Below are 14054 nucleotides of genomic sequence, written 5' to 3'. Positions count from 1 at the left end.
GCTGGGTTCGAACCTGCCAGCATTGGTGTATGTGGCTGGTGCCGTAACCACTGTGCTACAGGTTCTGAGCCAAGACCATTTCTTTTTTTTGCAGTTTTTGCAGTTTTGGGCTGGGCTGGGTTTGAACCTGACACCTCTAGCATATGGAGCTGGCGCCCTACTCCTTTGAGCCACAGGCACTGCCTCCAAGACCATCTCTAAAAAAAAAAGAGAGAGAGAAAGGCTGGGCACAGTGGCTCACTCCTATAATCGTAGCACTCTGGGAGACCAAGGCAGGTGGATTGCTTGAGCTCACGAATTCAAGACCAGCTTGAAAAAACTGAGGCAAGGGGATAGCTTGAGCACCAAGAGTTGGAGGTTGCTGTGAGCTATGATGATACCACAGCACTCTACCCAATGCAACAGCTTAAGACTCTGTCTCAAAAGAAAAAAGTCAGAGCCAGGAGGAAGAGCCAGCTCTGCACCTCTCAGCTGGGTGACTTTGGGCAAGGCACTGGCCTCTTTGAGCTTCTGGCTCCCACAAAGTAGAAAAGCAGGACCCTCATTAACTGTACAATACATGTGTGGGACACCCTTCTGGCCAGCACAGGAGACTTACACAACACTATGTGCCCAGCCTCAGCCCAGTCACCTTCATGTTATAGAAGAAGAAACTGAGACTCAGGGCCCAAGGATGTGACCCTTCAGCCTTTGTGGTCTCCACCCCCGCCCCAAGAGTGCTCTTTTCTCTCTTTTTTTGAGACAGAGTCTCACCTTGTCACTCTTGGTAGAGTGCTGTGGCATCATAGCTCATAGCAGTCTGTTAACTCTTGGTTTCAAGTGATTCTTTTTTTTGAGGCAGAGCCTCAAGCTGTCACCCTGGGTAAAGTGCTGTGGCATCACAGCTTACAGCAACCTCCAACTCCTGGGCTCAAGCAAGTCTCCTGTCTCCACTTCCCAAGTAGCCACCACACTCGGCTATTTTTTTTTTTTTGGTTGCAGCTATCATTGTTTGGTGGGCCGGGGCTGGATTCGAACCCACCAGCTCAGATGTGTGTGACTGGCACCTTAGCCGCTTAAGCCACAGGCGCTGAGCCTCAAGTGATTCTCTTGCCTCAGCTTTCCAAGTAACTGGTACTACAGGCACCCACCACAACGCCCTGCTATTTTTAGAGGCAGGGTCTTACTCTGGCTTAGGCCGGTCTCAAACCTGTGAGCTCAGGCAATCCACCTGCCTTGGCCTCCCAGAGTGCTAGGATTACAGGCATGAGCCACTGTACCTGGCCCCCGAGAGTGCTTTCCTAAGGCAGGTAGCAGGGCAAAGGAGCTGATGCAGGGTTGGGCTTTCTCTTTGGCAAACTCTGGAGGAGGAGGCAGGGTTGGGACTGCAGCTGGCTGGGACAGCTGGGCTGGAGGAGGCCTTGGTGAGCAGGCACTCCAGCTGAGCCTCTGGGATGGCCAGTGAGACCAGGGGCCAAAGCCCAAGTGCACATCAGTTGCAGCTGACCAGGCCACACTCCCTGCCGTGTCCCTGACCGCTGTGGTGGCAGGTGACCTGCCAGCCTGCTAGCCCAAGCTATTGCCACCCCACCCAGTGCCCACAACCAGTGCCTAAACCTGGAGGAGCTTGGGACCATAGGAGACAGAGCAGAAGGAAGCAAGGCCTAGGCCCTTCCTAGGCCAGCTCCTAGGGAGGCTGAGGGCGGGAGCACATGCTTCCCAGCCAGAGTTCTGGGCCAGCACTGGCATGTGCCTGTGATCCTAGGGGCTAAGGCAAGAAGATTGCTTGAGCCCGGGAGTTCGAGGCTGCAATGAGCTGTAACCACTGCTCAGGCCACTGCATTCCAGCCTGAGCAGCAGAGCAAGATCCCATCTCTAGGAGAACGAATTGTACTGGGCCTTAATTCCTTTATCTATAGGTGCCTTATAAGGATTCAATCAGTCAAGGCTGGTAGATCTCTCCATGCTGGGTCTGCCTCCAGCAAGCACTTGACCTGAGTTAGCTGTCACTATAGGTGAAGGAAGTAGAGCTCAAAGCAGAGCAGAGACACTGATCCCTCCACTACATCATACCAGGTGGCACCAAGATTGGTGGGAATGGGCCAGCCTAGAGTAGAGACCCCCTCCCTGGCCAGGCTTGCCAGGATAGGGGGGAGGAAGACCCAAAGGAGGCTGTCTACACCCCAGTAGAGGGCTCCAGCCCTGCCCACCAGACGAGAGGTCCTGGTTCCTTGGGGGTAGCAAAGCAGCCACCCTCAGCCTGTGGCCCAGGCCAAGTTGATTTCCTGTCCCAGTTCAGAGTCCTGGGGGTGGGGAGATGGGAACGCTGGCTTGGGGCAGGGTTTGACTGGGGGAGTATGCACACTCCATTCACCCCACCCTGTTTTCATCCAAGCAGCAGTGGACACACACGTGCACAGAATCGCCAATAGACTTGGGTGGACCAAGAAGGCAACCAAGTCCCCAGAGGAGACCCGAGGAGCCCTGGAGGAGTGGCTGCCCAGGTGTGTGATGGGGTTGGATTGCTGGGGGGCAGGATGGAGGCAGTCCCCTCCTTCCCTCACCACTGAGCCAGCCCCACCCCACAGGGAGCTGTGGAGTGAGATCAACGGGCTCCTGGTGGGCTTCGGACAGCAGACCTGTTTGCCCCTACACCCTCGCTGCCCGACCTGCCTCAACTATGCCCTGTGCCCAGCTGCCCAGGGTCTCTGAAGGCTCCAGCCTGGGTATGCTGGCCACCATCTGTGAAGTGCCTTTGCTTGGGAGCCATAGCTTGTTGAGTAAACCTTTGGGGTCATTTGCAGTTGGGGTAAGACTGACTTCTGTCCCTGAGGGCAGGGGTGGGCTAGGGAACATGTGCCTATGTAGGAGTGTATGTGCACCCATGCTGTCATGCATTTGGATCAGGGCTGCCTGGGAGGCCAGGACCTGGACATGACCATCTGGGCTGTGCACTTGGGAGAAAGGGGAACAAGGACATGCGTGACCCTGGGGGAGGAAATGGTGGGAACCAGCTATGGTCAGCTGCTGGGAGCACCTCCTTGGGAGCTGGCTGGGGACACCTGCCCCTTGCCCTGTCCAACACAGGAGGCTGCCTGCCCAGGAGCTCTCTCATCCCAGGCACCAATGGCACCTTCCCTTGTGTACCCTGAGAGCCCCACCCCTTTGCTTACAGAGCCATCTGGCCTCAAAAGGGACACTTACAGATCCTGGTAGGGCACTACAGGACACAGGCTTGACCTATGTGTACCTGCTAGAGGTGGTGGGGGCTACAATGGGCAGAGAGCAGTCCATGGGGTGTCAGGGCCCAGGTGGCTTTATAGGGATAGTGAAAGTGGGAGGGTGAGCTTTGCCAAGCAGAGGAGGTGGCAGGGGCCCCATAATGCACCCCAGAGGGTGGGAGAGGGCAGGTCTTGGAGGTGCGAGGGTCCAGGTGGGCTGGGGGGAGGGCAGCCTGAGAGCAGATGGATGTCAGGTAGGGGGAGGGGACTTCAGGATGAGGCTGCTTTCTAGCAGCTAAAGGCAGGAGGGGGCTGCTTGCTATGGCCTCATGCCTTGGGCTCCCCCAGAATGGGCCTCATTGCTCTGCTCCACTGCTCCATCTCCTGACTGAAGGCTTAGAAAAGACAGAGGCACCAAAGTTGGCGGCAAGGCCTATTTATTTTGAGGGCGCGCATGCGCTATGGCTTACAAGGCAGACAGCAGTGCCGGTCAGTGGGTTCAGGAATTCAGGGCACAGGAGGAAAGGACAGTCAACAGAGTGACCATGGGGTGGGGCTAGGGGGATGCCAGGCAGCTGCCAGCCAGGGGCTGAGCCCAGGCTTCTAGGGGCCTACCTGGAGGCCAGCCCTTGCAAACCCACGCTCCCCAGGCCAAGAGTTGCCCTGCAGAACAAGGGACCTGTCCAGAGGCTGCCCTTCTTGGAGGCATGGGACCTCCATCCTCAGCCCCTCAACCCTGGGCCACCGGTTCCCTGCAGAGAGGCAGCATGGGGTAGCTGGGGGGCTAGCCACATCAGGGAGGGCAGGGGAGTTCCTGAAGCCACATTCTGCCTCCCTGGCCTTACCCCAAAATCCTCAGGAGCCATGCAGGAGCCCTAGCTCACTCAGTCCCCTGGAAGTCTCTGACTCCCATTCAGGATAACTGCTGCCAGGGCTGGGGCAGGAAATGGTTTGCAGAGAAGGGTTTGTTTTATTGCGATTATTTAGAGAGAGTGTCCCAAAGGGGGCGGGGGAGGAGGACTCTGTTATTAAGTAGAAACATGTGTGGAGCTAGAGATTTTTTTGGAAAAAAAAAAAACAAAAATAAATTCCTTTCAGTTAGCAGACCTGGGGCAGAGCAGTAGAGGCTCTCAACCCACAGGTCACCACTCTGCCCACCCCCACACCCCTCTCTCTGCCTCCCTCTGCCTCTCTCCTTCCCTCCCTCTTCCTCACTCTTCTTCCCTCCCTCTTCCTCTCTCTCTCCTTCTATCTCTCCCTCCCTCTTCCTATCTTTCTTTCTATCTCTCCCCATCTTGCTGCAACAGGCCCCCAGCACCCAGCAGGCAGGGGCAGGACGAGGGCTTACTGGGGCACGGGTTGGTTTCTGGGAGGTGGTAGGACCACCCTCCAGCCCAGTGAGGCTTAGGGGGCTCTGGGTGGGGCCCAGTGAACAACCAGGAAGGACTCAGAAGTTGCTGAAGATCTCACGCTTGCGGTTCCAGTCCATCTGTGGCGCCCGCTTGTTGATGCGTGTGGCTCGAGCCTTCTCCTTGGCCTCGGCTGCTGTAGGGCTCAGGTGAAGACCGCTCTCCTGGAATGGGTCTCGCTTCCAGGTACTGCCATCCTGAGGATGGGCAAAGTAGATGGGGTGCCAAGAATGAGCCCTAGAAGCACACTCCAGAAGGTGGCCCTTGCAGAGAACCTGCACCGGAGGCCACCTGGTGGGGCTGTGCACTGGGCCCAGGAGGGCTTCGTGGTGGTGGCCCCACCACACAGGCTGATGTCCTCTCAAACACTGACCCCAAGGCCTCTGGCACCCTTGTGTGTGAGCACAGCAGCGGAGGGGAAGGCACCCAGGTACCTCGGCATCCTTGTCCGAGCCAGGCAGGTCACTTCGGGATGAGCACGCTGAGCCACCGTTGAACTGGGAAACCAAGGGCAAGTTGTGGCTTCAGGATCCTCACCCAGGGAACCACTGCTGCACAGATACATTTGTACACACGCGCGCACACATGCATGTGTGCGCATACTGCTTAGCAGTATGTGATCCTCCTCTCAGTGACAGGCAGGACATCTCTAGCGTGCTCTGGGTCTAGCTGGGCAGGGTGCTGGGCACCAAGCAGTGACCAGACAGGTGGCTTTGGCCATGGCCAGCTCACAGCACAGTGGGGCAGCTTGGGTGAAGGAAGTGCCCATGTGAGCAATGCCCAGGATGAGGCCAGGGCTCTCTAAGGATGCAGAGCCTGGAGGGGAACAGTGGGTTGCAGCTTTGACCCCATGTAGTCTGTGCTGACCCAAGTTAGGATCCACAATGGAGAGAAAAGCTGGGGTTTTTCTGGGTCACATCTGCACCTACTCAAGGACAGGGGTTTCCAGGGGTAAAGGGAGCCTCCAACAGGACTGGAGACCCCCAGATGTGCCCCCAAGGTCTCCTGGGCCCACCCTCTCACCTGGGCAGGGCTGGTCCCATTGGTGACTAGTGACGGCAGTGGACCTGTGGGGACACTGTGTCAGTGGCAGGTAAGGACCCCCACAGCACCCAGCCCTGTGCCCCTGGGGCCATGCCCACCTTCCACATGCTCTGAGGTGGGTGTGACCCGAAGCCGCTTGAAATGCTTGTCCGTCTCAGGGTCTACCACCAGCAGCCGGGCCTCGTCCTCCTGTGCTTTGATGCTGGCAACAACCTCAGCATGGCGTAGCCCCTCTACATTCTGCCCATTCACCTGCCACCACCAACAAGGGGTCAGCACTGCCCAAGGGCCCAGCCAGCCCCTCATACCACCTGGCCAGGTGTGGCATCAAATATTCATCAAAGCTACCACCAGCCAAGGCAGCAAGAGGAGTGCCAGCTCAGGTTCCCAGTGTTTCCCCTCCTCCCAGCAAGGACCCAGGGCCCAGACACAGATAAACACACATGTACAAGGGAGCGTGAGCACACACCCCTGAAGCCTCAGTGGCCAGGGTACCTCAATGAGTCGGTCCTGAGCACGGAGGCCAGAATGGGCAGCAGGTGAGCCTGGGTCCACAGAGCGTATGTATTGGCCAGGCCGGGACTTGTCACTGTGCAGGTTGAACCCATAGCCCTGAGGTCCCTTTCGCAGATGGCAGAGCCTAGGGCGTAGCTCCTGTGGGGGGCCATTGACATCCTGTAGGCACACAGGACTGGGCTCAGGCTTGGGCTCCAGCCTCCCAACCCCAGAGGCACCATCAAGGAGCCACTGCCCCAAACTCAGCATCTTACCCCCAGGGCAGGTCCCAGATCTCTGTGACAACATGGTACTGGCCCCTGGGGAGGGCTGCCCATGCCTAAGCCCCACTGTGGGATCCTGAGCAAAGCCTGTTTCTAAACCTGAAAACATCTACTGGGACCAGCTGCCTTACAGGGTGGCAGGGAGGGTTCACTTGGCTCAAGGGCAGGGCTGCATGCAGGCCGGGTTGTAGGAAGAGGCCAAGTGGGATGTGCTGCCTCCCATCAGTCCCCAGGATGGGATGGCTGGCCCCAGGGCCCTGCCTGTGCCCCCTCCCAAAGCTCAATCTCAGGCTGGTTGTTCCCAGGCTGGGCAGTTTTGTTTTCTCTCCAAAAGCCTCTGTGAGGTTAGCTGCGGTGGCGGCTGTGTTTGCTTTCACATTCCAGCAAAAAAATGGAGCTGCCCCACCCCCACAGGCCTAGAAAGAAGGAGCTGGGGCGGAAGGCCAGGGAGAAGGCTGAGGCCTCCCTGCTCAATCCAGCCTGGGCACAGACGGCCTCCTGGTGCCCTGTGGGCCCCACCCCCACCCCAGGGGCCTGCCTCACTTTACCTCTGGCATCCTGCCGTAGGGCTCTGGACCTGGGAGCTGTGGAGCAAGGCACCAGGCCCAGTGACCCCCACCCAGCCAGGGCCAGGCAGTGACTGCAGTGGTAGATGGCCAGCGGCTGCTGGCGCTCAATTAAACATGGCGGTGGCCAGAGTGAGCGGTTAGATGGCAGCTCAGGTTTCCTGGGAGTGCTCAGTGCTTGAGGGTGTGAGCAGGGGAAATTGTGGGCTACCTCCCTGCATGTCCTAAAGGACTATGGGCCAGGCTAGGGCTGGGATGACACCATAGGAGAGTCTTTCAGATCTCAGGGAAGGTCTCTAGGCCTTGGGCACATGCCACCCTGCAGCCTGGACCAATTCTGACCACTCCTGGCCTTCAAGCTCACTCCAAACCCCAAATCAGACTGGGAATGGCCAGTGTCAGTGGGCAGCTGCCCAGCCATGGTAGCAAGGGTGTCTTCCTCCACAAAGCAGGGTGGAGCACCCTCTTCCTGTTTAGCCTGGCCAGACACCTAGCCTGGAGGTCTCCTGCTGCTCAAGAACTGCAGGGACTCAGCTAGGCAGGTGAGGGTGCTAGACCCCCAGATCTCCAGGGCTTCAGTGCACAAAAGTTGCTTGGGAGGAGTGAAGAAGCAGAGAGGAACACAGAGACAGAGGTAACTATGTGGCATGGCCTCCCCTGGCTCAGGCCCTGGCCCAGGTTGCAGTGCATATTATGTAGTCACAGAGATAAGACATCCAAACATGTCATGAACACATTACTTGGACTATAGTCACTCACACATATGGAGGAGTGGCCCCATAGTGCTGTCCCTAGAGATGCTTCCCCGGCCTGCAGGGCAGTGTATTTCTAGGTCCCCAAATAGGAAGCAGGATCTGGCATGAATCTGGAGCCACAAGGGCAGGCTGAAACTCCACCTGTGTTCTCTGGGTCCTTCTGGCTCGCCCTATACCTCAATCCAAAATGACCAAGTCTTACTCTCCCACTGTACAAGCTGAGAGCTTCCTCTGAACATCTAGCCTATGCCCCTGTTTTTAGAGCAGGGGCCAGAGGATACCAGAACTTAATGCCAGGCCCTCAAGTGGAGGGGCTGCAATGCAAAGGGGCAGAAGGGTGCTGGCAGCCCATGAGCAGGGTGGGAGGTACTAGGGGGCAGCAGAAAAGTCCAGAGAGCTGTGATGAGTGGCGGGAGGGATGCATTGCTCACATTCCTCCTCCTTGCCCTGGCTCAGTGCACACTTCCTGCTGCGTCCTGCCAGGCCTTCTGGCTCCCATGGGCTCCCCGCTGGGCAGCCCCACAGCAGCAGAGCTGGGCAAGCCCTGTCCCCCAGCCATGCCTGTGACCAGACAAAGAGGCAGGCATAGGGCTCCCCCCCAGATGGTGACTCACCAGCCCTGGTAGAAAAAGGACTTCATTGTTGCTTGGGGTCCAGCCTGTTCACATCAAGGTCCTCAAGTCCCTTCTCCATACCCTAGAGGGCTAAACCCACTTCTAGGCCCACACCCCTACCCTGCTCCACCTGACCTGCACAAGCCCCTGGGGGAGGCTCTGTGGAGGGGCTCCTGGGGTCGGGGCAGGCGGCATGGCATTCCTGGAGCGGGCCATGACAGGGGCAGCAGGTGTCCAGCTGGGATGGCCTGAGTTCTCTGGCCAGCCTAAGCTGCCACCCCACTTATCTACCTCCTACTGTGGCTCAGGCTCCCTGGGGATGGGTGGGGACATGGGCACTGAGTCACTTTGGGGAGCAGGATAGTGACTGAGCCCACTCCCCTGTGGAGGCTCCAGCCTGGCGTCCCCAATGCAGCTAAGTTTCCGTCCCAAGAAAGGAAGGAAGGAAGCTGATAGAAGGCCCTGCCCTGCTCTAAGACTAAGGGGTGGGGAGACAGGAGGCAAGGGAGGGGACCCCAGCCTCAGAGCATAAGACCATCCTGCTATAGCTCATAGGAACACCATGTTCTATGCTGCATACTTACCTCCTGCAGACCCTGTCACCCCTCATTCACCCTCAGCCCCCAAGGCCCACCCTCCAGATGGGGGTGAGGGCACAGGTAGGGGGCAAAGAGGCAAGAGCACCCAGGGTCTGTCACCACCCCATGGTCCTGGCACCACTAGCTTCTTGGCATCACTGCTAGCATTAGCTGCATACAGCTGCAGCCACCCCCAGCCTGGTGCAGCCGGGGCTGAGTCACCACTGACTTGGCCTTTATGGCCCCCAAATGGAGGAATGACCACATCAATGTCCTCCCCTGCCCTACCTCCCTGTCCCCAGCTTGGACAGAGGGGCGAGAGTGGCCCTTACACTCATGGGGTCCCCAGCTCTCTATCTCACACCAAAGCAAAACCACACACATCAGGCTTCCGCTCCTTGGCCACCAACACCTTGTCACAGCACACCTGGAGGGTAAGCAGTGCCTCCCGTACCCACAGGCTGCCTCAGATGGGTGGTGGTGAGCCTGGTTTGTGAGGGTCAGATGAGGCCCAGTTTCCCTTCTGCTGCTATGAACTTAGTTAATGAAACATCAGGTGTCTGGCCAAGAGAGGGAGAGACCCTGTCCCTCAGAGCTCCCTGACCTCCTGGAGTCCCTGTCTCCAGGCTGGCCTTGTCCACAAAGGGACCTGCCAGCCGGGCCCCTCTTTGTTCCTCTAAAAATACGCCCAGAGGAAGCAAGCCCCTCCTAGGGGCTTCCTGCAGCCCCCCAGAGCCTGAAATAGCAGAGAGTGGGAAGGTCCCACCCAAGATGCCTCAACCACCCCACCCTCCAGACAAGGCCAGAGGGTGGATTTTTCCACCGGAAGGTGAACTCGGCCATTTGTGTCTAAATCAATGGACAAATGCCTGAGGGAGGGGGGCTTCCTCCTGGGAGCGGGACTGGGTACCTGGGAAAGGGGGAGCTCCTACCTTAGCCTGGGGGAAGGGGACCTGGGACCCTGTGCCTCCCATAGTGCCAGCCAGCCTCTAGTCCAAGGGAACAGCCCTCACTACTCTCATGTCCTGCCCCTGAGTCCCAGGGAACAAAAAGTGTCCCATAGGTTCCAATTCCCAGGCTGGGTTTCCCACCAGGAATGGTGTGTCCCCACTAAAACAGGCCCCATGAGGCTCATTTCACAGGTACAGTCAACTCAAAGGGGAAACATGAGAAAGGGAAATGGAAGAGTCAAGATCCCCTGCTTTAGATCTGACACCACCACCACTCATGCCACTGAATGCAAATCCTCTAAAGGACTTTTTTAAAAAAGAAGAAAAGGGCAGAGGGCGTGAGTGACAATAATATCAGGGCTTTCAAGAAGGCAAAACCAACAGCCTCAGGCTTTTCCTTGTAGCCTTGAGGTACATTGCCTCCCAGGCCTGGCTACCTAGAAAGACACGGAACAGGCCCTTCCCTGTTCTATTCCAGGTCTCCTGGCCTGGGGTGGAGGAGTTGGAAGTAAGAGAAAGGTGCTACCCAGCAGGGGCCCAGGAGGAACAACAAAGGGAGGTATTTGTTGGGCCCACCTCAGAAGCTCCTGTGAGGGCTGCCAGGACCCAGCAGCAAGAGGGGTAATAGGCTGCAGAGGCCAGCACATAGCTGACCTAGCCCAGCCCAGCCCACGCCACCCCCACCCTACCCCCCATGCTGGGTCCAGCACAGAGTGTCCCGTCCTCAGCCCCAATGCTGCTGCCTATAGTGGCCAGCCCTATCCACAGCCTTCACAGCACTTTCAGACTCCCCAGACAGACAGACATGCACAAGGCTGGGCATACCCAGACCTGGAATGTCCTAGCAACTCTGGCCAGTGTTCCTCACTCACCGGGCAGGAGGAGGGGAATATGGCCTGTTGGAATGACCCCTCCCTAGGCCAGGTGGCCTTTGAGTGTCCCAGATAAGAGGACAGGCCAGGCTGTTCTGTCCCCACTGGTTTAGAAGTGAGGGAGGAAAGCATGGCCTCCAGTGGCCAAAAGGGCAGTCATCAGGGACACAGATGGTAGTTGCTGGGGCAGAGAAGGGAGCCCAAGAGGCAGAAAAGACAGGGACTTCTGGAGGTGACCAGAGGCAAAGACGGTTGTCAGGAGACTGAGACAGTGTCTCTCAGAGGGGCTTGGTGGTCCCTGTGGGTGGAGCCCGCCATACCTTCTTGCCAGCATCAGAGCCAACGCTGACCACACGTGCCCAGTCCGACTTGGGCTCCCAGGGGTCATGCATAGGCGGGAGCCCCCGCTGGGCCATCTCCTCAGTGCAGGTCAGCTGCCGCCGGTGCAGCTCCTCATCAGTTTCCTTATCCACCACCAGCAGCTGCGTCTGCCCCTCCACAGCCCTGATCCTCTGCACCACCTGGGAGGAGCAAGGGCAGGGGGCGAGAGCAGGTCAGAGGCTGACACCCTGGGTAGCCCATGGGCAGTGGCACCACTCTGGGCTGGCCTGGGCACAGGCAGGCAGCTAGACTGCAAGGTGGGCGGCTGGACTGAAAGGCTTGCTGGCCCCGCCCCTTGCCCCCAGCTCCAGTGTTCCCTCCCTCTGCTCCAGGCTTCTAACACTGGGGCCCAGGCAGCACAGGCTTCGGGGTCCTCCCAAGGCCTTGCCCTCAGCCCAAGGTCTTCTCCAGGAGGGCCAGGGAAAGGATTGCAGCCAGCTAGATGAGTCAGTCTGCCTGAAAATAATGAAGATGGTGCATGGCTAAACTGCAGGCTTTCGGACTGCATGTGCATCTGCATGTGTGTGCGCATTTGCTCACATGCATCCATCTGTTCGGGAGTCTGTCTCTCAGTCTGGGTTTGAGGGTGAGGTGTGTCTTTCTGGGTCTTTCTTGGTGGTGCAGTGTGGGAGTCTAAACCCCAGCCCCAGAAGCAGCATTCAGATCCAGCCAGTGAGGTGAAGGAGGATGTCCACCTATGGCACAGCTGCAGCATGATGGCCATCTGTGTGTCTGTGCAGGTGCCTAAGAACTATCTGGAGCAGGCAAGAGGCCAGCATCCTCACAGGGAGAGGAATAGTACCATTCGGCATCAGGGAAGGAAGGGTGGACGGGACTCCCACCAGCTGCTGGGCTCAGCAGGTGTCAACACACAGGAGTCTGAAATAGGCCCATCTTCACACAGCCCTCCTCTGTTCCTCCTCTCTCTCCATGATCCAGAGAAGGGCAGCCAGGAGGAACCTAGCACCCTGCTTCCTATGTGACCCAGACAAGTCCCCCCAAATCTCTGAGTATCACTTTATTCATCTGTAAAATAGGGGTTGCAATTGTACTCCTACTTTCCTGGGATAGAGGGGAGGGTCTGACATGGTTCTGTGTGTGAAGCTCTCAGAGATGACTACCCAGGGGCCTTGGATACACAGGCATTATTATTATTATTATTATTACTATTATTATTTTGTAGAGACAGAGTCTCACTTGGTAAAGTGCCATGGTGTCACACAGCTCACAGCAACCTCCAACTCTTGGGCTTAGGTGATTCTCTTGCCTCAGCCTCCTGAGTAGCTGAGACTATAGGCACCCACCACAATGCCTGGCTATTTTTTGTTGCAATTTGGCGGGAGCCAGGTTTGAACCCGCTACCCTTGGTATATGGGGCCGACGCCCTACCCACTGAGCCACAGGTGCAGCCTTACACAGGTGCTATTAGGGCAAGGGGGACAGAGACTCTTAAACAGAGGCTGGGCACCAACTATGCCAGCCCTTGGCACAGCCTGCCAGGCCATAGCCTCTAGTCCTGACGCCTACCCTTCTTCAGCAAACAGCCCTATCCAATCAACAGTCTGGGTAAAAGACAGAAGAATGGCAGACAGAAGAACAAGTAAGGCCCCCAGTGTAGAACAGGGGTTCAGGTCTTAGCCTAGCCAAAAACGAATCTGCCCCAGACCTGGTCATGCAGACAGGTCACAGATTCACTGGTGCTGTGAGGGACCCAGAGGACCCAGAGTAAAAGGAGTGTAGGGAGGCTAGGCCCCAACCAGGATCTCAGGTGAGCTAACCCTCAGAAGAGAGCCTGCTCTTCCTTGCCCTCCCATCTGTCCAACAGCAGGAGGCAGGTACTTTAGCAGTGACCCCTGCTGCACTAGGTAGCCTCTGAGGAAGAGCTAAGAAATGTACTGCCACCAGTGGTCAGCTCCCACTGGACCCAGACACACCTGACCCAGAGACACAGTGAAGAGTACTCAGGCAGGCATGGAGACACACAGGGTTGAATAAGCATACTGCCAACACACACACACACAGCTCAACTTGTCTGCATCCAGCATTTCAGATCCTACCCTCCTATAAACACACAGGTCTGCAGCCTTGTACACTCGATGCACACAGTCCAGCACAAACACAGATGCAGACACGCACAGATGCTTTACTGTGACCCCATTCTGGGCACACATAGGCAGATGTGTGCACACATAGATGACTCCAGAGGAACCTGCCCACACACTTATACCCAGTGTGCACACGCACGCATGTATGCACTCAGAACGGCCCCCAGGTCTCCACCTGCATGGAGACATTCCAATTTGCCCAACACCCTCACGCGTGGCACATTGAGGGCCCAGGGCCAGGGCAACCGCAGTGCGGGCCCCTCCCTGCCAGAATTCTCCTCCACCCCCGAGACAGGACTGAGCTTCCTGTGGGAGGACTAGGAAGGAGGCTGGCGGCCACTGGCTCTGGGCCACGTCCCATCGCCCCCTAGGAGCCCGCCGCAGGCCCAGATGCGACTCCCGCCGGGCCCAACAGGGACGCGCTCCCCGGAGAGGGCCGGGGCGAGGCACCCACCTGGTGGTGCGTCTCGCCCTCCACGTTGACGCCGTTGACCTCAACCAGGCGGTCTCCGGCGCGCAGCGCGGCCGCCTCGGCGGGGGAGCCCGGCTCCACGCGCCGGATGAACTGCCCACGACGGCCCTTCTCGCCGTGCAGGTGGAAACCGTAGCCCTGCTCGCCGCGCACCAGGCGGCACAGGCGCGGCCGCAGCGGCTCTGGCGCGGCCATGGCGCCCGCTGCCCACCGGCCAGCTGCGGGTTGGCACCCGCAGACAGGGCAAAGGGGCGGCGCGGAGGCGGCGACGCAGGGACCCTCGGCAGCCTCCGGCTCCCGCTCGGCTTGCGTCGCCTCGGGCTCAGACT

General features: G+C 58.1%; 2 protein-coding genes across 5 annotated transcripts in view; one reads left to right on the top strand and one right to left on the bottom strand.

Moving 5' to 3' along the window:
• The window catches only part of NTHL1 (nth like DNA glycosylase 1), an 8473-nt gene extending 5691 nt beyond the window's left edge, over positions 1-2782 (top strand). For all 3 annotated transcript variants that reach the window (XM_003790791.2, XM_012805861.2, XM_023513851.1), the window contains exons 5-6: positions 2378-2483; positions 2568-2782. In XM_003790791.2, coding sequence (XP_003790839.1) covers positions 2378-2483; positions 2568-2691 — 230 coding nt within the window. In that variant the 3' untranslated portion in view covers positions 2692-2782. The remainder of the gene's footprint in view (positions 1-2377; positions 2484-2567) is intronic.
• A 1748-nt stretch (positions 2783-4530) lies between these two features.
• Positions 4531-14054, bottom strand: SLC9A3R2 (SLC9A3 regulator 2). Of its 2 annotated transcripts, XM_023513834.1 has the most exons (7): positions 13708-14054; positions 11088-11288; positions 6149-6328; positions 5752-5905; positions 5633-5676; positions 5044-5106; positions 4531-4806 (listed from the first exon to the last, which is right to left on the bottom strand). In XM_023513834.1, the coding sequence occupies exons 1-7, from the start codon at positions 13918-13920 to the stop codon at positions 4648-4650; spliced, it is 1014 nt and encodes a 337-aa protein (XP_023369602.1). In that variant the 5' UTR covers positions 13921-14054; the 3' UTR covers positions 4531-4647. The 2 variants fall into 2 exon arrangements, with proteins under 2 accessions (XP_023369602.1, XP_023369603.1); XM_023513835.1 differs by lacking the exons at positions 11088-11288; positions 13708-14054 and adding an exon at positions 8503-8598.

The sequence above is a fragment of the Otolemur garnettii genome, unplaced genomic scaffold (assembly GCF_000181295.1).
Source record: "Otolemur garnettii isolate 467f Iridium unplaced genomic scaffold, OtoGar3 scaffold00044, whole genome shotgun sequence".
NCBI lineage: Eukaryota > Metazoa > Chordata > Mammalia > Primates > Galagidae > Otolemur > Otolemur garnettii.
This window is presented reverse-complemented; position numbering and strand designations above follow the sequence as displayed.